Genomic DNA, 26,206 nt, shown 5'->3' on the forward strand with positions numbered 1-26,206 from the left:
CCCTGGCCAAGCTGTGCCATCTCACGGTCGGGCACCAGCTCAGCGCGGGCTGATGTGGGGGCCAGGACGGCAGACTGAGTCCTCAGCTCCCCTCCCCAGATCCGGGGCTACTGCTCGCCTGGGCGAGTCACAGCCACGCTGGCTGCCCCCTGCCCAGCTGTGCTGAGCCTCTGCCGGCCCCCAAGGGAGAAGGGCAGCAAGCACCGGTCACCCTGGAGAGGACCTCACCTCACTCCAGCCCTGCCCATCATCTGGCCCAGGGCCAGAGCACGGAGCTGAGGGCGCCAGGCAAGGGGCAAGAGCAGCCGCACAACGGTGGTGACAGACTTTCTTTATAAACATCTGGAAGGAAGTCTTCTCAAGATGTCCCGTTGGGGTGGGGGTGGTGGAGCTGCCTGGCTCAGAGCCAGGACCAGGGCTGCACCTGGTTGGGGAGGACGCTTAGGCCTCAGAGAGGCCAGGCCAGGCCCAGTCTTTAGTTTCAGATGCTCCATGGGGTGCAGCAGGAGGGGGCCTGGGTGTCCCCCGTACAAGCCCTTATCTTGATTGTGGCTGATTGGAGGGCTGACTAGGCAGGGATAAGGGACTCAGCCCCACTGGACGCTGGGCTGCAGGGGCCAGCCCCCAGGCGGGGGTGCCCGCAGGGATGGAGGAAGCTCCTGGACTGGTGGCCAGCCCACCGGGTACTGGAAGACGGTGGCTCTGATGGGTTCAGCCCTAGAGGGAAAGAGAAGAACAGAGAATTAGTGTGGAGCACAGCCCAGGCCCAGGTGGGGGCACCCGCCTCCAGCTCACCCTCCCCACCACCCAAGCTGTGGGCAGGGGCAGCTGCCTGTATCACCTTTCTGGAAGGCAGAGTCTCAGAAACACGCAGACCCTTTGAGCCAGCCACCTCACCTCTAGGATTGAGCCCAAGGAAATAGGGGGGCTGTGGGCAGAGACTGAGCTATAAGAAATGGAAATAACCTAAGTGTCCACCTGTGGGGGACTGATTAAATATATATGCACGTCCACAGCAGAGAATGCTATGCAGCCTGCGTGAGAATTAAGGCAAACTTATATGCACTGACGAGGAAAGGTGTCATGATGTACTACTGTGTGAGTAGGGAGAAAAAGCAGCTTATAAAATAATGTATATAGCATGATACTATTTTTGTTTAAAGATATATAGCATATATAAATGCATAAAAAAAAACCTGGAAGACACAGCAAAATGTTAACAGTGGTTCTATCTGAGTGGTGCAATTATGGGTGATTTTTTTTTACTTCTTTATACTTTTCAAGAAAGTTTTTCAAGCACGCAAGCCTTTGAAATGAGAAAAAAATATTGTCTAAAATTTTTTTAAGAGCCTCATTTCTCATGCTACTCACTCCCCTTCCCCTTAAGGTCCACCGCCCCCGGAGCCACCTCCTAAGACCCGGGGCCTATCTGAAGCACCCACCCTGTGTGCTCAGCCCGGGGTGGCCCTGTCGTAAGGGAGCCGCTGAGGCGCAAAGGCAGCCTCCCCACCAACTGCTCCACATTCCGATCCTTCTGGACTCAACCCCCACTCAGACTGCCGCTCCAGGTCTGCTCTGCCCCTCAGGCTACCTTGAACTCACTTGGGCGCTCACGTTGCCCCTGTAGGGCTGGAGCTCTCCAAGGGGGAGAGACCAGGGAATGGGGTGGCGTCCATCTGCTCCCGCAGTGCCCAGAGCCGGGCCTGGCACAGCGAGCCACCCAGTGAACGTTTGCTGATGAAAACAGCCATGCTGAGTGCTATTACTGCCTGGACACTACTCTGGGCCAGACACCACGGCTGAGAGGAACCTCAAGAATCCTTACTGAACCCCATTTTATAGATGAGGCAACTGAGGTGCATGGAATCAGTCATGGGCCCAAGTGACACAGTCTAGACTGGGGCGTGAGAGGCCAGAATGCCACCTACACGTGGGCCCCAGATGTTGGCCCCTCATGCTTCTGCCCCCAGCCCAGCCCAGCCCAGCCCACCCCCAGGCCCCACTTTCAGTGAAGGTGAGGCCCTGGCAGGCTCAGGGGCCCAGTGGCCAGGCCTCTGCAGGAAGGGAGCATCCCAGGCCCACTGAGAGAGGTTTGAAGGCTCGACCAGCCACCCCTCCTGGGCCTGACCTGCTGTCGGACTCAGAGCAAGGGCTTCAGGCAGCCCCGGTGCAGCCTCTGGGGCCTCCCGTGGCGTGAGGACAGGGGAATCCCTGCTCGGCTGCCCGCTGCCCACTGGAAAGCACAGAAAGCAGCTCCCAGCATGATTTATGGTGCCGGGGAGATTTTATAAACTCCACCAGGCGCAGAGAAGGGTGGGAATGGAGGAGGCTCCGCAGTTGCTGGAAGGGAGAGCCCCGGCTGCCAGCCAAGCCCCGGCTCCCTGTGGGGCTGGGGTGACCACAGTTCTCCTCAGAGAGGGTGTGATCCATCAGGGAGCCCCTTCTTGTGAGCCTCAGGCCCTTCCTCTAGGACACGGGGCAGACTCCCGGGCAGCTGAGGCCTCCCGCCAGGAGAAGGGCGCGTTCCCCGGGCCTCAGACATGCGGGCCCCGAGCCCCGGGAGCACACCCCTCCAGCCTACGCAGAGCAGACGGGGACACAGGTGCGCAGGACTCTGCTCGTGGCTTCTCTCTCGGCCTGTCTGCCCCGCCACAGGGACAGGGCAGCTCTCTTTCACCTGTCCCCAGCCATGGTCCTAATTAGAAGGAGAGTCTTAGGGAGGCGCCTGGGCCAGAACAGTAGCACCAGCCCTGAGAGGGGTGCAAAGGGGAAGATTAAGACGGATAAAGTCACAATCTGAAGAGCCAACAGTGGAAAGCAGGGGCGAGCACTGGCCTCGCGGGGATCAGCCTGCGCACCTGAGGCTGGCCCCTCCCTCCCCCTACTGTCTGCTCCCAGCAGGTGCCTCAGGGTCAGTCTGCTGGGGCATGGGGGTGGGACAATGCACCAGGCTGGGGCCCCATCGAGCCTCCATCTCCCCTTTACAAGGACGGTTGGCCCGGCTCACCTTGAGGGCTCCGCTCAGCCTGTGAGGTCAGAGCCCTCGGGTCTGGGTGGCCCCAGGTGGGCCAGGCAGCCATCTCTACCCTGTGTCCTGGGGGGAGGACACAGACACCCAGAGAGGAAGAGGGGCCACCAGACCCGTCCCCACGAGGCGCCCACGGCACTAATACTCAGGAATAGTCCTCCAGGCCGGGACCCTGCTCCCCCAAATGCTCTCTCATGCAGCCAGCATGTCCTGGGTCTGCGCCAGGCTGATGACAGTGTGAGCTCAGGGCCGTGAGGGGGAGGCCCGGGGGTGGAAGGGGAGAAAGGGGAGATGTCTCAGCTAAAGCTTGAAGGATGAGTCTGACTTTGCCAGGCAGACATGGTGGGGGGGCAGTTCCAGGCAGAGGAAATAGTGTGTACAAGGTGCCCCGAAATCAGAAACGCCCACCACACCTAACCAGCTGCCAAGCGTCCGGCGGGATTGACAAAGAGGCCAGATGGGAGAGGTGAGAAGGTGACCCCCAAGGGCCGTGGTGGCGGCAGGGAAGTTCTCCAGGGCCTGCAAGCTGGGCTGCGGAGTCCGTGTCCCCCCGACGGGGAGGAAGCCCAGGAGGGTTTCAGCAGGGCCGGGGCCAGGGAGTGTTCTAGAAGCTGGTTGGGGACTTCCCTGGTGGCGCAGTGGTTGAGAATCCGCCTGCCAATGCAGGGGACACGGGTTCGATCCCTGGTCCGGGAAGATCCCACATAACGTGGAGCAACTAAGCCCGTGCGCCACAACTACTGAGCCTGCGCTCTGGAGCCCACGTGCCACAACTACTGAAACCCGTGCGCCTAGAGCCCCGTGCGCCGCAACAAGAGAAGCCACCACAATGAGAAGCCCGCGCACCGCAACAAGAGTAGCCCCCCGCTCGCAGCAACCAGAGAAAGACGGCACCCAGCAACAAAGACCCAACTCAGCCAAAAATAAATAAACAAATACAATTTAATAGAAGCTGGTTGGGGCTGTTGTGTGGAGGATGCACTGGAGGAGCAGAGGCAGGTAGGAGACCAGGAGGGGCTGCCGTGATGTCTAGGAGAGCCAGGGTGGGTGAAGGGCAGAGAGGGCACTGTTGCCACAGGGCTGCCTTGATGGTAGGAGACTCAGGGAACAGAGAGAGGCAGCCTGCTGGCTGGAATCCACCTCCCCGACCCCGCGGAGTGGGGGCCAGGGACGCAAGGGCAGAGCCCAAAGCCTGTGGGCCGCAGGGTGTGGGTATCATTTTTCATGAGACCAACCTGAGGGGAGACGGCTGAGGAAGACCGACGCTGTGATGGCAAAAGCAATGATAAATGGTCACCTCCCTCCTAACAACCTCCTTTTCTCAAGGCTGGACTGGCCTGCTCTGCCCAGAGAGTAATTCATTTTGGCTCCAAGCCCTCAGGAGGCAGGTGGACAGGTGCAAAGGCACAGAGAACAAGTGGAAAAGCAGGTCCCCTGGAAGGGGCCAGGTTGGGTGGTCAGTGGGAGAGGAGCCCGGGGGATAGGGTTCAGCCTAGGGTGGTCCCCAGCGGCCGGCTCTATTCCAGAAACAGTCACTGCCATCCCAGCAGCCGGCTACTGCCACTACTACTGCAGACTTCCGGATACAGTGGCCAACCACTGCACTGGCCCTTGGCCAGCCCTAGACCTGGTAACAGAAGTGGCCCAGGGTCCAAAGCCAGGGCAGGGACCTAAGCTCTCTCTCAAGTGACAGCTGAGTGCTGCTAAGGGTAGCAGGTGTGTGACCAAGGCAGTCACAACCTCCTGGAGGGGTAGAGATTCCTCAGCTACAAACTGGGGGCACCAATCCCCCTAAAGGCCGGGGCTGATTGCCAGACACACCACGGCACCAACACACCTGATTATCACGTGGTCACCACACTTCCTGCGACTCTGGGCCCGTCATTCAGTCTCAGTTTCTCCATCTTGTCCCCTAGTCCTCTGAGTCTCATGGTCACAGGCACGATGCCTTAGCACAGGGACACATCTGCCCCTAGGAAGGGACTTCAGGGCACCCATCTCTATCCAGTCCCACGCCCCCTCAGCCCAGCCACAGGGTCTCCCTGAGCCCTCGGCACAAGCCCAGGGGGTGCTCAGGCCTCTGGGGCTCACTCCCAGCAGAGGAACCACGGAGGCGGAGCGGGGAGGCGGCTGGGTCCAGGGAGCGGGGGAGCGGGGAAGCCCCCAGAGTTCTCTGAGTGGCCTCAGCCCCAAGCCTGGGGTGCAGGACATGGGTCCCTGGACCAGTCCCGAGGGGGGCGCCCACACTACCAAGATCACAATCACTTCTGACAGGACCAGACGGAAAGGACGTCACACTCTAACACAGGAGTCATGACTGTACTATATATTTTCAAGGTCGGGGGACAAACTGGGCACAGATTTAAAAGCAATTAAAGTTGATTTTAAAATAGCTTAACGAGCTCTCCTCACTGAGGCACGGAGAAGGCAAGAAGCCTTGGCCCTCATCTCCTGGCGGAGCCTCAAGGGAAGACCTCACCCCACAGACTGTCCCAGCCAGGCTGCTGTCCCACTAGGCCACACCACAGAGATCACCGGGTCCGAAGCCCCAGTGCAGGACGGGAAAGGAGGCAGCCCGGCACGGGGTGACTTTACCAAGTCAGGCAGCTCACAGGCACATCCTTTAGCCCTTTTCATCCCTTCTCTCTCTTTCAATACCTGGTAGAAGACCCCAGGAGCCCTGGCTTTGGTCTTGGCTGTGACCTTGAAGAGGAGAACCTGGGACGGCATGCAGCACACACCTGCGGGCTCCTGACCCAGGGTGCTCCCCATACAAGGGGTAAAGGGCACCCCGTCCACTTCTGAGCATCCTGAGTGCTGGGCCCAGGCAGCAGCTGGGCCAGCCCCACCCCAGCCCCCTCCTCGAGGAGGCAGTGGGACAATGACAAAGAGCCTGTCACACGCCTGTGCAATCCCAGCTGTGCCTGCTCTGAGCTGTGTGCCCTTGGACAAGTCACACCATCCCATGAAGCTCACTTCCCCTTCTGCAGGGTCGGAGCAACCATGCCTATCTGGCAGGGCCTAGAGGGGACAGTGTGGTGACTGGCTTTCTGGGGCCTCAGTAACCACAGTCAGGCCTCTCCCTCTGGCAATGGACTTGGTGATGTGGAGTCAAGCTGGCTTGGCCACCTGCCCCCTTCAGCCACTGCAGACTCCACTAAGGCAGGGGATGAGGCCTAGGCACAGGAACCTTCAGGCAAGTGCCCTTCAGCCTCTGGCCAGGGCCTGGGGACCCAAGAGCCCCCGATGTGGCCCCCACCTGAGGAGTCCTTTGGGGGCGCCCGTGTCTGGTCCCTGGGCAGTTCGTGGAGACAAAGGCAAGCTGGCTGGGGTCTTGCTCCTAGAGGGCATGGGAGGAGGGGACCCACGGGGCCTGTACCTGCTGCTTGGGGCCGAGCTCAGCCGCTGGGCTCTCTTCTCCAGCCAGTCGTCCACGTGGACCTCAGGGAGCTCGGTGACGTCTAGTGGCCACTCCGTGGCCCGCCTCTCCTCTGTGGGGGTAGAGAGACAGGCAACTGAGGGGCATACTCACCCCCATCTGAACCCCACACTCTCACAAAGCAGCTGGAACCTTCCAGAGGTGGTGGGGAGGGCACAGGCTGGGAGGCCAGGAGCAGGGCCTCTGGCCTGTCCCCATCCTGCAGCCACCTCCCCAGGTAGCCCCTCTGGGCCTCACTCTGCTTCCCCATGAAGTGAAGACAAAACACTGGCTGCCTCCCAAGCTTTTTGGAGTGGGACACAGGACAGTGCATGTTGAGAGCCTGGTCCTCAGGAGGGGTCCAAACTTGGGGTCAGGGAGGCAGCGTGGGCTGCAGAACAGGGCAAAGCCTGCGCTCTCCCGCCACGGGCCAACAGCTCTGAGAGACCATGGCTGGTGAAGAGCTGGAGATACAGCTGCCACCAGGACTCACTGGCCTGGCCCATAAGGCCTCACTTCCGCCCTGGGAAAGCTCCTAGAAACCTGTGTTTGTGGCAGGGCTGCGGCTACACTGTCATCAGATCCCCAGGGCAGGGCACTACCCACAGGGTCTGACTGGTCGGAGGGGAGTGAGGCCTATTGGTGGATGAGGGCGAAGGCCAGGCCACCCCAGATGCTCGCTGGCTGCCCGAGGCCACATGGACAGAGAAGCCTCACTGGACGGGGGCTCACGTGAGGCTCAGTGTCTCCATCCATTCAATGAGGGGCTACATGCGAAGATCGATAAAGACCATCTAAGTGAGAATTTCCTTATCTCTCATTGGAGCAGTAAGAAGTGAATTTCCCAAAGGCAGACATGCCAGTTTCCAGAGGGAAGCTGAACTTGCCCTTCCCTGTAGTCCCCAGGCCTGAGCATCCTGAGGGCAGGGAAGGTGCTCTCTTTATCCCCTTGTCCCCAGAGCGCAGTGGGGGAACTGCCAGGGGCCGAATAGGGGCTCCAAACACGTTGCCTGATTGAGGAAGGGCGGGTGGGTGTACATGAATGAATGCCAGGCTAGCAGGGCCCAGGTGGGGCTGAGGCACACCCTCGGGACTCCTGGACAGGAAGCCATGTGTGTCACTTTAAACCCAGCCGGGCACATGGATGGGGGCTCCCTGGCTCCTTCCCCACTCATGCCTGGGGTGGTCTGAAGGCAGTTCCTGACGCCCTGGATAGCCCTCAGCCTACCCCACATGGCAGCCACAAAAGAGGGGGAAGGGGGAAGACACAGGGCAGCATTCCCCTACATCCTCCCAGCACCCACCCCTGCCCAGCCCAGGGTCCCAGTGAAGCGCACCCTCCACCTGCATACTCAGCTCCTGCAGGTCTCGCTCTGACATGTGGGAAAATCTGCAGTTGGAGCCAAAGTCGCACTGGCCTGCAACGGGAGGAGAGAGTCACTTGCTGCCTGGGATGGACTCCTACCACTGAGCTGAGGGGCAGCCTGATGAGGGGCCACCAGAGTTTTAGGGGCAGGGTGTTAGGGACTAAGGAGTAGCAACTCCAGCCCTGAGGAAGAAGCTGGACTCTCTCTGGCCCAGCCATAAGAGCAGCTGGTGCGGCCTGTCTGGTCCACTAGGCCCTGCTCACAGCCCTTCCCTGGCCGGAGACCAAAGTCCACTGAAGCCGTTCATGATTGGGTTCCATAAGCCTCTGCAGGCTTGTCTCCTGTTACCTCCCCTTGCCCTGGCCCGCAGCCCTGACTAACTATGGGTGGGTCCCTGAGAGGGTTCTGCTTCCTCACGCCCTCCCCTTGGTGCCCACTGCCCATGGCGGGGGGAGGGGGGGAGGGCACAAGTAGCTGGACTGCGCCCCAGAAAGGCTTTACTGGCAGCTTTGTCAAGGAGGTACCAAAGTCCAGGTTGGCTTTCCAAATCTCAACTGGTGAGACCAAAATGTTTCTCAAAATAACAGGAGACTAGGCGGAGGAGGGATAAATTGGGAGATTGGGACTGACATATACACACTACTATATATAAAATAGATAACTAATAAGAACCTGCTGTATAGCACAGGGAACTCTACTCAATACTCTGTAATGGCCTATATGGGAAAAGAATCTAAAAAAAAAAAAGAGTGGATATATGTATATGTGTAACTTTGCTGTACACCTGGACTAACACAACACTGTAAATCAACTACACTCCAATAAAAATTACAAAAAAAAAATAGGGCTTCCCTGGTGGTGCAGTGGTTAAGAATCCGCCTGCCAGTACAGGGGACATGGGTTCAAGCCCTGGTCCGGGAAGATCCCACATGCCGCAGAGCAACTAATCCCGTGCGCCGCAACTACTGAGCCTGCGCTCTAGAGCCCGTGAGCCACAACTACTGAGCCCGCATGCCACAATTACTGAAGCCCGTGTGCCTACAGCCCGTGCTCTGCAACAAGAGAAGCCACTGCAATGAGAAGCCTGCGCACCACAATGAAAGAGTAGCCCCCGCTCGCCGCAACTAGAGAAAGCCCGCGCACAGCAACAAAGACCCAAAGCAGCCAAAAATAAATAAATTAATTAATTTAAAAAAAATAATAATAATAGGAGACTAGAGGTGTCCTAAGACAGCCTTGCCTACCAGCAGCGTGTTCACATCAAGGTGCAGCCCATGGGGAATGGCAGCCCCTGATTCACAGGCCTGGTGCCCATTCTAGGGGCAGCATGGTCTCCTGAGGGGAGCACGGCCATTCACCCCGCTCTCCTAGGCCAACAGCAGTACCTCTCCCTGGTGCTAAGCTCCCTTTTACACCATGTTAATCATCATGGTTTTCCTCTTTGCCTTGGCTGCTAGGAAACTCAAGGCCAAACCCTTGGAGTACACAGGACCTCAAGGCAAGCATGGAGGAGACTAAGCATTCTCCTGGCCTTGTCTTATTTTTCCTACCCTTATTTTCATCTGCCTTTGGCTCCTTCACTTACTGAGGTTTTTGTCTCTTTGAACTGTATGCATCTTTATTAGCTGGGTACTGAGCAGTGAAATCAACACCCAGCGTCCTTTGTTCTAACCCTGAAGCTTCTCGGCATTGTCAGGCCTGTTCCTGTCTCCAGCCCTGCCTGCTGGGAGGGAGGACACAGTGGAGGTCAGGCTCCCAGGCTAACTTAATCAGCCAGTCTATTACACCCATTAGTATCTCCTGGATTTACTTGCAATCTCCCAGCCCTTGCTTGTTCTGGGTAAGCTGATAAAATCACTTTCTAGGTCTGAAGAGCTGAGGACCAAGCCCTGGATGTCATAAGGCACAACCCCTGGGAAGGCCCCTGTTGACTGGGTCAAGTCAGCTGATGCACCAAGGCCACAAAGCAGGCTCAGGCGGGAGGGTGGGGGGAGGCTGTGCAGAAGTCCAAGCAGACCAGACAGGGCATGCTGGTCCCTAGGGGGACCTGAACGGAGCAGAACACTTTACCTGTCAGTAGAAACTTCCTGCAGGGCCGCTTGTTCTGTTCATCCAGCAAGATGGCAGCTGCATCTGCGAGGAGAGAGGAGCCGGGTTCAGACTTTAGCTGCACACAGGCACTTCCTACCACCGAGATCAGGGAAGGAAAGAGCTCCTCATCCACAGAGGAGTGTAAGAGGGGATGATCACAGGTAGGGATGCTGGGCAGAGGGATCCGAGCTTCAGGTGACCTCAGCCCCACCCACCCCACCCAGACCCAGCCAAAGGCCAGGAACAGGTTTGAGGTCAGAGACTCTCAACTTTGCACAGTGGATCATATTGGGAGGGGTTTTTTTGTGTTTTTTTTTTTAAGTCCTGGTACCAGAAGAAGACTTCTCTGTACTGTCTTTGCAGCTTCCTGAGACTCTCTAATTATTTCAAAATAAAAACCTAAAAAGCCCACCAGTAAACCCCAGGGCCCAGGCATCACTCCATGGCCAAGGCTGTACCCCACCTCCCTCCGTTCCCCTCTCACACTAGCCACCGGCCTCAACAGGACTTCCCGGCAATCTTTCTGGATATGAACCTTAACCCCGGTTTCCTCCGATTTTTCCTACTTTTATTTTCATCATATAGGTACAGTTTAAATCTTGTATGCTCCTTGGTAGGCAAGGAATCAATCAGTCAAAATCTGTAAGTGAGTGAGACGAGTGAGGAAGGTGCCCTGACTCAGAGGCCCTCATGTCGTCCTGGAGGAAGGAGAGGCCAGGTCTGGGCTGTGCACTTTCCCCGTCCATCTGTTGCCTTTTCTAGAGGCAGCTTGGGTAAAGGAAAGACCATGGGCTTCTGAGTCCAGGTACACAGGACCATATCCTCCAAATGTCACCATGACCTCCACCTCAGAAGTCTAATGGCTGTTGGAAGCCTTATCCCACCTGACTTCTGACTTCTATGCTTCATTTCATGGTGTTGGCCATTCCTTTTCACTGGATTCCAAAGTCACCGAGTCAAAATAGTTCCCCTGGTGTTTCTGACCTTCACTCTAAGAGGCCCCTGGGTCCTCTGCTCTTCTTTGTTTAGATTTTCTGTTACACTTTCTTGTTTCTTTCCTAAATTTATTCGGAAATCAAACACATCTCTGCTGGTTACTCCAAGATGGAGACCTCACCACTAAATTCCTACGTAGCCCTCAAATCAGACTTCCCAGCTGGGGCAGGTACCAAGCATTTCCAATTGAATACTCTCCAGGCCACATCCAAATGGAGTGAGGGATTAGGTGGGCTCCCCATTAACGAGCCCTGACTGGTAGGTGAACTCTCTCCAAGTCTCAGTTTCCACATACGTAAAATGGGAGGAAAATTCTCACCTGGTAGGGCTGCTGTCAACATTTAATAAGATAACGGATGGGGAGAGCACTGGGCAGAGGAGGTCCCACGTTCGAATTGTGGGAAAGTGGGGCTGGGAACGGCTTCAGCACCACGGTCCCCGGGTGATGCTAACGTGCAGCCAGGGCTGAGAGCCTCTGAAGTGGATACTCAACAAACGGGAGCAGTTCTTACTCCATTTCCTCCTCATAAACCCACCATTTACATGAACATCCCCATTTTGCAGATGGAAAAACTGAGGTTCACACAGGGAAAGGGGGCACACACATAGGAAGTGGCAGTGCCAGGTTTGAACCCTGGCCTGTGCGTCTCAAGCCCCCATCCTTTCCTGTGTGGTTGCTGATTTCCTGGTGGCTGGTTAGTAGCCGACTCTGAGGGGGTCTCTTCACTTTCTCAGGGCTGGGCTGCTGGGGTCGAGAGTTAGCTATCAGAGGACTCACTCCCAGGGCGGCCTGCAGGAGCGTGGGTGGGGCCAGCAGCGTGGGGAGGGGGTCAGCACTGGACTTGTCAGACTCAGCCCACCCAGTTGGTGCCAGAGGCTTTCCCTGGGGAGGAAGGCTGGTGGAGGGCGTGTGGACATTGCCCAGGGCCGTCCTGGGGTAGGACAGCTAAACTGGAAATGGGGCTGAGTCTGAGTCTTAGACAAGGGGCCCTGGTGGGGTGACTCAGTATGGCAGAAGAGTTCCAGGCTGCCCAGCATCTGGCTGGTGGTTCTCAACTCCAGCCACACGGCAAATCACTAGGCAGCTTTTAAAGTATACACAGCCCAAGCCCATCCTTCTCAGGTTCTATTGTAATTCATCTAAGGGGAGGGCATGAGAATTGTTAAAAGCTCCTTAGTGATTCTGAAGTGCACCCAGGATTGAGAACCCCCAGCTGCAGGCCCTGCTCCTCCGCCTGGCGTTCAAGGCTCCTCATGATCTGACCCCATTGGTCCTTCTCGCTTCAGCTCCCCAAATTAACAACTGCCCTGCTGCCCTGGGTTTGTTTGCTCGTTCATTGAGATATTCATCTAACAAACATTTACTGAGCACGTCCTGTGTGCCAGGCGCCACGCCAGGATGAGGATTTAGTGGAGAACAAGTCAGACCTGGTCCTTCCTTCCACTCCAATAGTCACACTAATCCATGTGGATATAAACGGGGTAAACAGCCAGCACGCAGCCAAATGACCTGACCTGGCCCAGGGGTTGGAGAGGGCGTCCCGGAGGACTGTCTGGGGTGGGGAGGACAGCAGGAAAAGCATGCCTGCAGAGGGGACAGTACTTGTGGTGGTCAGTGTGGCTGGAGCTTGGAGGAACAGGTCAGCAGGGCTTGGAGGCCTGGGTGGGACAGGGTTTCCACCCAGAACACACTGTTGTAATGGGGTGTGAGGTTACACAGGAGAGGGGCCCTGTTTTATTCACCTTTAAGTCTTCAGAGCCTCTCTGGGAGCCAAGGACACGCTAAGTGCTCACCAAGTGTTGGCTGAATGAATGAGCCATGAGATAAAGGGTCCAAGGCCAATCCTTTTGTGGACCCATAAGCATCGTTCTTACTTAGTAAGTCCTTACGTGCCATACAGTCATCAGATTACTGAGCCCTGTCACATCCCTGGAAGGGGGGGTATGGCTATTACAGCTGTTTTACACATGGCAAAATTAGGGCTACAGTGCTAGTGAGTGACACGTTGGGACTGACATCAGGCAGCCCAGCTCCAGGGCCCATGCCTGTCCTGACCAAGGCAGATGGATCATCATCCCTCTGAGGGTTAAGGGACTTGTCCAAGGCCATGAAGCCGGGAGCAGAACAGGTCTCGAGTCCTAGCTGAGACGGGGTACCCTGTGCCCTTGCAGAGACTATGCTGTGCAGTTGCGCAGGTGAGCTGGAGCCCTGGGGAAGCCTCCCAAGGACGGGGAAAGAGCTCAGATGTCAGCTTGGGGACCAGGGTGAGGTGATCCACTGCTCTGGATTTCTAAGTCACCACCTGTAAGTGGGGCTCCCTGGCCTGCCCAGCTTCCCTCGAAGTGCTGTTTTAAGGACTGGATGTAGCTGGGGATGTGAGCGAATACTGGGAACCCTGAGAAGGGGCTCGTGGCACCCACTGTTTCATCTTTTCTATAGCTCTCTTCCAATCAACCCTGTACCCACGGGCCCAGCTGTTCTTGGCTGAAAGTCTGGGACTAGGAGCAAACACCAGGATAACCTTGAGGCCTAGCTCCACGCCAGATCACAGCCCCTACTGGATTTGGGGTACAGGGAGCCTCTGCCTGACACCAGGTTCAGAGGCCTCTGAGGCACCTGAGAGACCCCTCCGCCCCTGAATTCCCCTCTGCCCCCACTCCCAGCCCCTTGCAACCATAGCCACGCCTGGTCTGCTGAGTGGCTTGGCCACCCTCCCTCACCCAAGCCTAGACCCCAGCCCAAACCTGCCTCTGGGGATGGGGGTCAGGGGATCAGTGTTTTTTATTTTAAGGTCTCTAGGTGATCCTAACTCAAAGGGTTTAGATCTGCTGCCTTACAGAGTTACTGAGAAAAGCAAATGACAAACCATGGAAGGCACCTGGCATACAGCAGGCACTCAGTAAAATGTGAGTGACCTGAATCTAAGTCACAGACCAGGGAACTCTCTCTGTCTCCCCTTCTGAGCTGCTGGGACTCAGCTCCTTCCTTCCAGCCTCTGGGCCCTGTCCTGGAATCCTGCTCCCCAGCTCATGGAGCACCGGCCCTGCCCCGGCTCATTCCAGGAGCTCCTGGTCACCCCACCCCACTGCCACAGTCCCCCTCCATTTGTCCAGCTCCTGGCGCCTCTCTCACTACTGCTCAGTGTGTGTCTAAAGACAGCAGAGCAGCAGCAGCTCCCCTCCAGCGAATGCTCCTGGGTGCCAGGTGCTTATGGCCTTAATTCCTTTGCCCCATAAGCCTTTCCCAGAAGCAGCTCAGTCATTCGACAGCCATTTACTGCGCCCCCTGCTCAGGCAGCAGTCGGCCATCGCCATCAAATGTAGCTCCGGTCATGGTGGCTATTGCCCACAGCCCTTCAAAGGCTGCCCTCTGCCCATCTCCCTTACCGTGGCCTCCGCAGGCCTGCACGATCTGGCCCCGGCCCTGTGGCCAGCCTCGGCCCCTACCATGCTCCTTCTCATCCTCTCTTCGGCTCCGAGAGCAGCTGGCGCTTTGCCCTCTGCCCAGGATAGAGCACTGGCTTTTCCCTACCTTTCAGCTGTGGGCCCAGACATTAGCTCCTTAGAGAGGCCTTCTTCGTGGCCACAGTGTCCCCAGAGCCTGGCAAGGCGTCTGAGAATGGAGCCCTCAGTCAGGATTGCGGGGAAAGGAGCTCGCCTTCCACCTGCCCCTCTGAGGGCCCATCTGCCCCAGGGGCCAGCAACCCAGGCCTCCTCTCTTTTGCTCCTCAAAGAGCCCAGACCAGCACTGTCACTGGCCCGCAGCGTTTCCCTGTCTGATGATAAGAAAGACTGGAGAACAGGGCTGCATCAGCCCGGCCGCCAGGCCGGCAGCACCCACCTCGGAACATGTCGTACCAGAGCTTCTTGGCCTTGAGGTGCTGCAGCCCGTTCAGGTGCTTCTTGCGGTTGTGGAGGTTGTCCTGGAAGGAGCGGTCGCAGTAGTCGCAGAAGTAACGCTTCCCCATGGTCACCCCCGCCGGGTGCTGCCGCTGCCGCTGCCTGGGAAGTCGCAGAGCGCTGGGTCAGAGCGCAGAGGAAACGCCACCACCCTGCCTGAGCACACCGCGGGGGCCAGGCCTGCGCCCCGTCAGGAAGGCTCTACTTACCCACACCAGCTCGTATGAACTCCGCAACAGCCCGTGAGGGGCTACCCGGGCAGATGCTTATGGCCTGAGAGGCCTCATTCCAGCGGGGTCTTTTAACAGTTCTGACGCCCAGCTTCCACCCCAGGTTGGTTAAAGCAGAAACACAGTGGGTGAGGCCTGGGCATCAGCGTGTTTTAATGCGCCCCAGGGAATTCTCGTCTGCAGCCAGGCTGGAGAACCACCACCTCACCCACTCTGGACAGCACCCCCCCCCCCACCTCTGACCTCCCCTCTCCTGTTCCTCCATGCTGGCCACACAGCCCCCCTCTCTGCACCTCACACGCTCCAGGCACACGCCAGGCACACGCCAGGCACACACCAGGCACACGCCCACCTCCCGCTGTTTGCACCTGCTGTTCCCTCTGCTCCCCCCGCACACCTGCCCCTCTTTCTCACTTGACTCCTTGGATCTTTGCTCAAATACTACCTTCTCAGTAATCTCCATGACCACTTTATTTAAAATTGCAGAACCCTCCACTTAGCTTTCCCCATTCCCTGCTTCACTTTTATCACCTTTGAAGTAATAAGTTACTTGTTATGTTTATTATATTTTTCTTTCCTTCAACAGGAATATAAATCCATGTGGGCTGGGATATTTTTGTGTTTCTTTTGTTGTTGTTGTTGTTTTTAGGACACTCACACTTTATTTTTCTACATAAAATTTACAAAGCCCCAGCCCCCAAAGTGGTGCACGGTACAGAGCAGGCAACCAAATATTTGTTATTCAACAATGAGTTAATTCCCATTTTCCTTATGGGACAACTGGGGTTCAGAGAGAGGAAGCGATTTGCCCAAGGTCACACAGCTGGTAAGCAGAAGGCAAACCCAGGTGCCCTAAAATCCCGCTGCTGGTGTCCTCTCTTCCACAGCCAGCTTAAGGCTTAGAGAAGCCAGAGGGCTCAGGCAGAAATGCACACAGCTTCCCAAGGAGATCAGCTAAACACTTAGGTGGCAATCACAGAGGGAAATGAGAATGTTTCAGGGTCTTCAGACACTTAGGATCCCTCAGCCCTGGTGACCACAGCTGCCACTCCTGACCCAGGTGATCTGCAGCCATGACTCAAGGCCAGCCCTTTGGTCCCCATTTGGTGTCACAAGACCAGAGGACAAATGGGTCCACTCAGGGCCACCAGGTGGGATCTGCAAAGGCTGAGCCCAGAATAGCCTCTCACCTTTCAGGTCCTATAGTCTGACCCCTCATTTCCCAGAGCAGGTTCCTGAGGCCAAGAGGAGGAAGAAAAGTGACTTCCCCAAGGTCAAGAGGTAGCAGCCCAGGCCAGCTGCAAAAGCCCCAGACTCTCAGAATCTGGCAAATAAAGTTAAAGCTGAGACCTGACCCACAGGGCAGACAGATGGGGGAATACATGTTGGGAAAAAGAGAACAGGGAGAGACACAGAGACAAACAAGCCCCTGGACAGTCCAGGCAGCCAGGCGAGGGATGGAGAAAGACGCTCTTGCGGCAGAGACAGCAGCCATTATGTCAAGGGCTGTAATGGGATCAGGAACAGTCATTCAAAATGAAAACGTATAAAACCTCTCTTCTCCCATTACTGCTGAGAAACCACATCCCAGACACGCGGACTTGATATATTAAATTTGGCAGCTCTAATACACCCCGTCTTGCCAATAAACTTATAGGAATTGGACTGAAATTGTAAGAGATGAACATTTAACGGCCTAGTGCTTAACTAAGCCATTCACGAAGGCTGAAGCTCAGAGGAGCCGCTGGCTCTGGAGCATAAAGGGGAGGGGAGGGGACGGGACGGGAGGGGCAGTGGGAGGGGCGTTCCTCCAGGAGACTGATAAGGAACAGTGGCTCTGCAGCAGACTTAGCTGGGCAAAACCACACAGGGCACTGGGAAGCCAGCTGTGTGACCTTGGACCTCTCCAGGCCTCTACTTTCACTGTAGGAATATGGGGCAGTGGGTCCAACGGGTTGGTTGACTGCTTAGGGAGCAGCACACAGAAGTTTGAATCCAAATGAATTATTAATAAAAGAGTAACAGCAATACAAATGACACTAATAATATCTGGCATTGAGCAAGTGTACAATAAATGTTACGTAATATTTGATGCACTAAGCACCTACTATGTGCCAGCACTGGGCTAAAAGCTTTATAATGCATCATCTCACTTAATCCTCAGGACAACCTGTGAGGTTTCAGATGAGGGCACTGAGGCTCCAAGAAGTGAAGTGACTTAGCCAAGATCATGCTGCTAGAAAGCAGCCGAGCTGGGCTTAGAACACAGGCAGGATGGCTCTAGAGCCCACACTCCTAATCACTTATGAAAGTCGCCTCCCAACAAATCATACTGTTGACAGCTTTCCTTTACTCACTACACCCCCCAGGACCACATGGCCCCTTCAAACCCCAAGAGGTATGTATTACAACCTCATTTACGATTGAGGAAACTCAGGCCCAGAGAGGTGCTGTGAGGTGCCCCAGATCACACATCCAGGAAGGGCAAAGCAGGTCTCCCACCAAACCACCAGGAAATGAAGATCACATGCCCCTCTCCCAACCTGCCCAGCAACACTGATTCAAATGATGAGCCCCTCGGGGCTGGGCTGTGTGTGTCTGTGTGAGCGTGTGTATTCGTGTTTTCCCCTCTCTCTCACATGCACAAACCATGAGGGGCACACCAGCCTCAGCTGAGGGCCATCATGGCAGCGCTGCCCACCCATGTCTCCCTCTGCCCACCCTGGCCACCCCTCATCTGGCACAGGGGAAGTGCTCAGCCATCCGGGACAGGTCAATGGACCTTGTGTCTAGTCTCAGCTCTGCCAGGTGAGGATGGGGCTCTGTCACTTGCCCTCTCTAGGCCTCGGTTTCCCCACATGTGAAGTGGGAAGCAGGCAGCTAGACCAGGTGATCTCTAAGGGCACACACACACACGTGTGTCACTTAGCACAGAGCCTGGCCCACAGGAGGCCCTCCAGAAACGTTGGCTGTCATCACCATCATTATTATTAGCCTCCAAAAGCCTGTATTTCAGAAAACTGAGACTCAGAACAGGAACAGGATATCAGTGCCCAAGTGACCTCTGTGGTCAGCTGCTCCATATTACAGATGAGGCAAGGGAGGCCAGGAAAGGGGAACTGAGTTGTCCAAAGCACACAGCACAAGGCAGGGGTGGGACTGAACCTCAGCCCCTTTGGCAGGCTAAGACCTCTGTCCGCACAGCAGCTCTGCAGAGCCCCCACTGCCCGGGAACAGTGTCAAGGGAGCAGAGCGGCTTTAGAGGGGCCAGCACTCCTGCCTCCTTCACACGCCTGACCCCATGGAAGCAGAGGCCCTGTCCCTGGTTAGGAGCTGGCCTACAGCAAGGTGACCGCACCCAGGCATCGCCCAGGTGTGAAGTTCTAGAGCTCCTGACCCAACTCCCTCCCGCTCCAGTGCCCTGGCGCACATTAGCAAAAGATGCGGCTGCAGAATCCTCTGGACAGATACAGCGCCGGGCCAGACACACAACTTGGCAAGCAGAGTGTATTTCACTCTGCCTCACCTCGCAGCCAGGCGTCCTTGCACAAGGCACAACCTGCACCACCGCACTTGGCAGCCCTGAGTGGGAGGTCAGGGAAAGGGAAATGGGGACAGCCGGATGTCTCTACGGCGCCCAGACACCAGCATGGGGTGCTGACTAAGCTGGCCCTCTCTGCCGTGATTCATCCTCGTCCTCTGAGGCTGGCGCGCTCTGCAGTGTGTGAGCGAGGTCCTGTCCAGAACACAGGATCATCCGGCCCCACTCCCTCACCAGGAACACAGGCAGTGCCACCCACCCACTCCCAGAGACCAGGTCCACGGTGGCGACAGCATCTGCTGGATCCCTGGAGCTTTGCCAGGTGACAGGGTGGCTCCTCATGGGCACGGGGCAGAGGGCAAGGCTAGTGGGACCACTCTCTGAGGTCACACAGGCCTGGGTTCAAATACTAGCTCCACCACTAGAAAGTTATTTCATCTCCCGGAGTCTGTCCTTAGCTATAAAACAGGGACCCCGCCACTGCTGTGAATTTACCACCGCAGAGAATGGAGGCTGTTACTGCTGTTGCCATCATCTTCCAGGAGGCTCACTCCCCTCCTACCCCCAGCACGTCCTGACCACTTCATGAAAAATTGCAGCCAAAGGGGCTTCCCTGGTGGCGCAGTCATTGAGAATCTGCCTGCCAATGCAAGGGACACGGGTTCGAGCCCTGGTCTGGGAAGATCCCACATGCCGCGGAGCAACTAGGCCCGTGAGCCACAACTACTGAGCCTGCGCGTCTGGAGCCCGTGCTCCGCAACAAGAGAGGCCGCGATAGTGAGAGGCCCGCGCATCGCGATGAAGAGTGGCCCCCACTTGCCGCATCTAAAGAAAGCCCTCGCACAGAAACGAAGACCCAACACAGCGAAAAATAAATAATAAAAATAAATAATAAATAAATTTTAAAAATTAAAAAAAAAAAATTGCAGCCAAAGTCACAGCGGCAAACACGTCTGCCCCCTCACCACCTGCTCTGTTTTCCATAGCTCGTCTCACACAGTGATTTACTGTCACAAGAGCTGCCTCCCCACTAGAATACAGGCTCCACGAGGGTAGAGAGTTCTGTCCGTCTGTCCAACTGCGGCACCCGGAACAGAGGATCAAACGCAGAACTGCTGGTGGAATGAGCGAGGGAGCCACCTGCGGAGCCCAAGGCCTCCCGCCCTTTGCTCACCAACCCTCTTCTCCACAAGCTTGAATCTGGGGACAGGGACGAGGACGAGAAGAGAAACATGTAAGGCCCCCAAAAGCAGGTCTCTGCCACCCCCGCCCTCCCTGCAGGGCTTCTGTCTCCAGCAGGGCCCCCACTACCGACTTAGACCACACCCGGCGAGCCCACGGAATCTGACTGCAGGCCTCCGGGCTCAAGGAAAAGATGACCAACGAGTTGAGACGCTGTGGGGTGTTAGAAGGAAGAAAGGAGAATCAGATTTGACTCCTGTGTGCTAGGCATTCTCTTATTTAATCCTCACAGACCCTCGGAGTAGATATCAAGGCATCCATTTCACATATGAGGAAACAGGTTCAGAAACACTCACTCTTATTTTGCTCAAAGCCACGACTGGGAGAGACACTGATAAGGAAGATTTCTCATCAACCTGAGTGCTGCGGGTGGGCCAGTGGTGCTGAGGGCCCCCGTGCACCTCCTGTGGAGCCCTCACCAGGCGTGCCAAGGCACACCGGAGCCAGCATTCACACTGGGGCCTGGCTGACCCGGGACCCATTCTCTCCCCACCCCACCGCTCCACCGTGAGGCTGGCTCAAGGCAGACATCTGTGCTTCACTGATATTCTTGGTTGCTTTCATCACGTGTGTCTCAGGTACAGAGCTGGCTTTGGCACAAGGCTAAAATAAGCCAACAGCTCGGCCATGGCCAGGGGCTGGGATGCACGCTGTAATTATCCAGGACTTGTGCTCACCACATGCTGCCCTCGAGCTTACCTGTCATTTCTTCTAATTATGGCACCACCAGACCCCAGGTGAACAGCAAACCTCAGCCAGAGGACGGCTTTACTGCACGCCCACTAGGAGCATGGCAATGTCCCAGTGCCACATATGCCCACCATCTGGAGTCAGCGGCACTGGACCCGGCCCATGCAGGTGGCCTGCAGACTGCCTGCTCAGGACCCAGCTCCAAAAGAAGTGCCAAGAAGATCCAGATGTCTCCCCTGATAGGAGCCCTGATATGTTAAGGGTCTCCCTCAGATGCCCCAGGGTTTTGTAGCAACCACTCAGCTTTCTCATCCTGACCTCGTTCACGTGTTTACTTCTTGAAGTAAAGTGTATCATCCACTCCCAGCAATATAAGGCAGTGGGGACTCCACCCACAGCGATTTCTTAACTCAGCAGATCTGGGACAGGGGTAGGGTCTAAGGAGGTCCTGATGCAGAGTCCACAGACCACACTCGGAGAAATGCTGGTCTAAGGCGGGAGATGACAGACTGAGGAACAGAGAAGGAGGGAGTTTGCCTGAAGTCACACAGGCCACACAAGCCAGTCCTTACTGTAGCCACCCACCCAGGCCTGAATCCCAACCCTGCCACCCGCGGGCTGTGATACTCTCGTCAAACTACCTACCCCTGAGCCTCATCCGGAAGTCGGGGGTAATAATACTTTTCACAAGAGTACTGTGAGGATTGAGTCATGCATGCTAGATGCTTGGCAGAGTGTCTGGCAAGCCAGTGCTGCTCAATGCACATCTGTGGATGTGGCAGCCAGCTTCTGTGGCACCCAATGACCCCACCTCCTGGTGTCTGCACTTTGTGTCTCCCATTCCAAAGCATATCAGGGTTGGTCTCTGTGACTAAGAGAAGAGAGCAGAGGGATGGTATGTCACTCCCAAGATCAGGTTATAAGACAACGTGGCTTCCATCCTGGTGTCTCCCTTTCTCTGATCACTTGTTCTGGGGGGGGAAGCCAGCTACCATACTGTGAGCAGCCCGGTAGGGAGGGCCACGTGGCAAGGAACTGAGACCTCCTGCTAACAGCCAAGTGAGTGAGCTTGGAAGCAGACCCTCCAGCCCCAGTCAAGCCTTCAGAGGAGGGCAGCCCTGGCTGACAGCTTGACTGCAACCTTGTGGGAGACTCTGAGCCAGAAGCACCCAGCTACGCCACTCCCAAATTCCCAACCATCGGAAACCGTATCAGATAATGTTTGTTGTGCTAAGTCACTAAGTTCTAGGGCAATTTGTTATGCAGCAACAGCTAACTAATACAGTGAAATAAATGAATGGAGAAACTAAATCACTTTACAATTTGTGATGGCCACAGGTACAAAGTGCCCCACAACCCAAAACTCTCCTGAGTCAAGTGAAAGGAGGGCCCCCCTCCCACTCGCATATGCACAACCCTGAAGTTCCACGGTTCCCTTTTCAGTCGTTCATTCACCAGCCAAACACACTGAGCACTTCCTCTCTGCCAGACTCGGGTTCACGCTTCATGACACAGAGAACGCTTCATGATCTCACGAGAATGTGAGCTGAGTATGTGCTGGGGATGGGTGGCCGAAAGATGTGCCCCCAGTAACAGTCATAGGTAACAAGCTCTGTGCCGGGGGTCCCAAGGAGGGGCGCCTGCATCCAACAGGGACTTCCTCCAAGGAAATGATCAGAGATCATCTCGAAGATCTAGGTACCAAGGTGAGCACTGCAATGTAGCTTGTCCTGAAACCAAACTCCAAATGTCCAAGAGTAAAAAGAGCTGACAGTTATCCATTGCTCACCACATGCCAGGCAGACCGCTCAGGGTCCTGTGTAGAGTGGGGGAAGGGGTTCAATGATGATGCACAAAACCTACCATCCTCATTTTACCCTAAAAATAACTTTGGGTAGAGGGAGCCCACAACTGGCAAGGAGCAAGAGTAGGGTGTGAGCCAACCTATTCAATGGTGCCATTAAAAATCAAGTCAAAGTAATACATCGACTATACTTCAGTTAAAGAAAAATCAGTCAAAGGGAACAATTCCCTACAAGGATAAAATGTTCATCCCATATTGTAAATGAAAAATGACTCATTGTCACAACAGTATGTACAACATGATACCACTTCTTTAAGGAGAAAGAACCTCCCGCCTCAACACACACATATACACACAGACACACATACAAAGACTGGAGCAGACACAAAATATTTACTGTAGTTATGTCTAGAGAATAAAATTACGATGTGCGGGATTTTTTTTTTTTTCATTTTGTGTATTTCTGTTTTTCTAAGTTTCTACTTTTGGCGTGTATAGTTTTAAAATTTTCCCAAAAAATTCCCTTCAAAAAAGTGGGAAATTTTTCAGGCAGGGATAAACCCTATTCCTTCTTCCTTAGGAGGCTGCCATGGATGGTTCCAGTGACCCAGTTCACCTGGATGAACCGGCCAGGGGTGGTGTTGAAAGGGATCTAGCGTAAACATTTCCCTCAGTCCAGGCTGACGGTTGATAGGACAAGCCCTGATTCCAAGTGGACCTGGCCCAGTGAAGGTCAGCTGAACCCAAATCTGGGCTCCAGGAGCTTCAGGATGGAGACAGTTTCTCACCAGACAGTTAGAGGTCCCAAGAGGCCAGAGTTTCCAAATAGGAAAGGCAAAAATAGTCTGAAAGAGGCTCTTGAACCATATACCCTGACTCATATAAACACCTCTGCCTTTCCCTTCTCCCCCCACCACCAAGTCTGGGCTCCAAATACCATGTGACTCTCTGTTACCACTGCCCAAGTCAGGTCTCACCCCTTCACATCTGGACCAGCCTCCTTAGTTCAGCCCACCCTTGGCAGCATCAGATCAACCCTCTCAAAACAACTCCTCAAAATTTTCCATTGCTCCTGGTGAGGAGCTTATTAAAAATGAAGTCTCCTGAATCAGATCCTCAGGAATTCTGACTCAGCAGATCTGGAGAGGGGCCCAGAAATTTGCATTTTAACCAGGGACTCTAGCCACCCCCAGTAGGTACCCCCAAGAAATAAAAGCCTGGAGAATTGAGCTTCCACTGTTCATTGACCTCTTCATCCCCTGCATCCCAAAGGCAGCCTTTGCTGAAGGCAGTCACTCTGGGTAGACACAGCCCGCAAATCTGTGTCCCAGTCAGAAACTGGTCGGACTATGAACCACCTCAGTAAGGTGAACTGGTAACCCCGACTTGATGAGAACACTAAGCACAATTTGTTAGAGTGGATAAAAGTGTTTTCTTACTGGCTAAGCGTCCTGTCACGCTCCAGGAAAGCTTAAAATTGAAAACAGAGGTAGTAGACTAAATCAATTATTGTACTAATGTTCCTGTCCTAAGTTTATTAATAATCAGTGTCTACCTGGTGCTTAAAAGTATCACATTGAAAAGAATTTGACATGTTGAGTATATAACAGAAAAGCACTGTGATTCCAATTTAAAATATAAAAGTTAAAATATGTAGTTATGTAATTGATAAAGTATCTGTCAGTAATTGATATGAGACTTGTGATTCTAAGTTGAGGGGTTAGCAATGGCTGGAAACACTGCTGCACATTAAAATCACTGGGGTGCTATAAAAGCTACTAAGGGTGCCCGCCATATCCTAATTTCTTGTCAGAGATGGAGCCTGTATTTTTTGAATCCCCCGACTGAGAACAAGTGACAAAACAGAATTTGACTAAGTTTGTTAAAAGTACCGAAAAGTATTAAAATTTATTACATTTATAAGGTTAATTTTATTAGATTTTCTAGTAACTGTTTAAGTATTCTGGGGAAATTATGCTTGTTAGGTTATATATCTGAAGTACTTAAAAAGAAAATCAAATATATTAAATGTATAAGTGAAATTAAATGTGTAAGGGAATGTAACTGAGCTGAAGATAGGGCTGAATGTTTAACGGAATTTAGTTTGTTCAAGTGGAGTTCAAACATTAATCAAAGGGAAAGTTAAGGTCATTTTTCTTATTTTTCTAGATTTATGTATAGAATAATAATTTCTAAGTTGAAATCGATGGCCTAAAGAAAATTAGATTTTTAAAAAATTGTTGCTCCAAAATGAGAATTAACTAAAATGGCAAAAAAATAAAACAAGCCCCACCTTAACTCCCTGTGGTCTTCCCTACCCATCTCACCTAAAATAATTCCTCCCTCCTCTGAACTTCTCATCTGGGAAGTTGTCAGCAAGATATAAGTATTCTTTCCCAGAAGCTTCACAACTTCCTGCCCGAAAGGGCTACCAGGACGCTTTGCAAATAGAAAACAACCGCATCGTGGATATAGAGCATTTCACGTTTTTCCTCCCAGTCCCCAAACGAGGCATTACTGTTGCTTTACAAGTCAGAGGCAGATCCAGGTCTCGAATCCAGTCCCTGGTTTTCAATGCCACACGTACGCCAATGACTTTTATCTCTGGCTCAGGCCTCTCCTCTGAACTCCAGATCCAAATCCGCATTAGCCTCTGGACCTCTCCATTTGATGCCTAAGGGGCAGCTCAAACTTAATGTGGCCAAACAGAACTTAAGATCATCCTGTTGATTTTAAGTTGCTGAGGTCAAAACTTTGATGCCATTCTTGAGTCCACTTTCCTGTACGCCGCCCTACATGCATCTGTCAGTTTGTTCTGTTTGTCCCACCTCCAAAAATACATCCCAAATCTGATCACTACTCTAATCCACACCCTAATCTAAATTACCACCCTGCCTCAATTGACCCACCACAGCAATGTCCCCTCTTCAGTCTGCTCTCCAGAGCAGCCAGAAATGATGACATTAAAATGTAAATTAGATCATGTCACACCCCAGCTTAAAACCCTTCATTGGCTTCCTAGTGCAATTAGAAAAAAATAAGACTCTTTACCACGGGTTAGAAGGCCAGATATGAGCTGACCTGAGCTTACTTCATAGTCCACTCTACTTTTTTCCCCCTCAAACACCCCAGGATAGAGCAGCCTCAAGGCCTTTGCACCAACGTTTTCCTGTGTGAACGGCTACTATTCACTCAGGTCTAGGGTTAAGTGTCGCCCTGAGGCCCACCTTGTCTAAAATATTACCACCACCACCCCCTCACCAATCAACCTTTCTTCAGCTCTTCAAAGCATTACTTGTCATTACTGCACCTACCCATCTACCCATACACAGTAGAATGGGCGTTCCATGAAGGCAGGGACTTGTTCACCGCTGGGTCCCCAGCCCAAGGCCCAGAGGCACTTAGAAAACATGTGCTGGACGGCCCTAGTCCTCCAAAGTCCTTGCTATTTCTATTCCCAAGAAGGAATGAGTGGATCTAGGTCTCCTGCCTTCCAAGACAGGATTGTCAGCTGCGAAACCCAGGGATGAGGGGAACATGAAGCATGGGCAGAATCGCCACTTCCCCTGAGGCTGGGCAGAGGGATTCAGCCCCCAGGACCCGACTTGTGCCACAGGCTCCAACTCTAGCCCTGGACTTGGGGCTGACAGAGGAGACAGGATGGGGGACAAGCCTGGGACCGGGCACCCAGGCCTCGCCCCCCTATCCGCTCCGAATTCCGTTTAATAGTGTGGTCCGCCGCGGGGCTCGCGGACTTACATGGAAGAGCCCAAGCCCTCCCGTGGGGGTAAGTACACTCGCCCTCGACGTCCCGCCAAAGAAAGTACCTGGCTCCGCGGGGCCCAACGGCTCTGAGCTCCTCCTCCTGCGCCCTCACGCCACGAACTGCTTGCTGGGAT

The 26,206-nt window shown here is 54.4% G+C and overlaps 1 protein-coding gene across 3 annotated transcripts; it reads right to left on the reverse strand.

Annotated features, from left to right (window-relative positions):
- Positions 1 to 316: 316 nt before the first annotated feature.
- Positions 317 to 26,206, reverse strand: ZMAT5 (zinc finger matrin-type 5). 3 transcript variants are annotated; one of them, XM_061169912.1, is made up of 6 exons: positions 26,135 to 26,206; positions 14,742 to 14,902; positions 9,884 to 9,946; positions 7,799 to 7,864; positions 6,408 to 6,519; positions 317 to 717 (listed from the first exon to the last, which is right to left on the reverse strand). In XM_061169912.1, the coding sequence occupies exons 2-6, from the start codon at positions 14,866 to 14,868 to the stop codon at positions 588 to 590; spliced, it is 498 nt and encodes a 165-aa protein (XP_061025895.1). In that variant the 5' UTR covers positions 14,869 to 14,902; positions 26,135 to 26,206; the 3' UTR covers positions 317 to 587. The 3 variants fall into 3 exon arrangements, with proteins under 3 accessions (XP_061025895.1, XP_061025894.1, XP_061025896.1); XM_061169911.1 differs by having other exon boundaries at positions 7,784 to 7,864; XM_061169913.1 differs by lacking the exon at positions 7,799 to 7,864.

This window comes from Eubalaena glacialis, chromosome 15 (genome assembly GCF_028564815.1).
Source record: "Eubalaena glacialis isolate mEubGla1 chromosome 15, mEubGla1.1.hap2.+ XY, whole genome shotgun sequence".
Classification (NCBI taxonomy): domain Eukaryota; kingdom Metazoa; phylum Chordata; class Mammalia; order Artiodactyla; family Balaenidae; genus Eubalaena; species Eubalaena glacialis.

Coding starts and splice junctions, on each gene's coding strand:
- ZMAT5 (XM_061169911.1), bottom strand. CDS start 14,868: ATGGGGAAGCGTTACTTCTGCGACTACTGCGACCGCTCCTTCCAGGAC. Junction 7,865..9,883: donor CAGGAAGTTTCTACTGACAG/GTAAAGTGTTCT, acceptor CTCCCGTTGCAG/GCCAGTGCGACTTTGGCTCC. Junction 718..6,407: donor AGCTCGGCCCCAAGCAGCAG/GTACAGGCCCCG, acceptor CTTTCCCTCTAG/GGCTGAACCCATCAGAGCCA.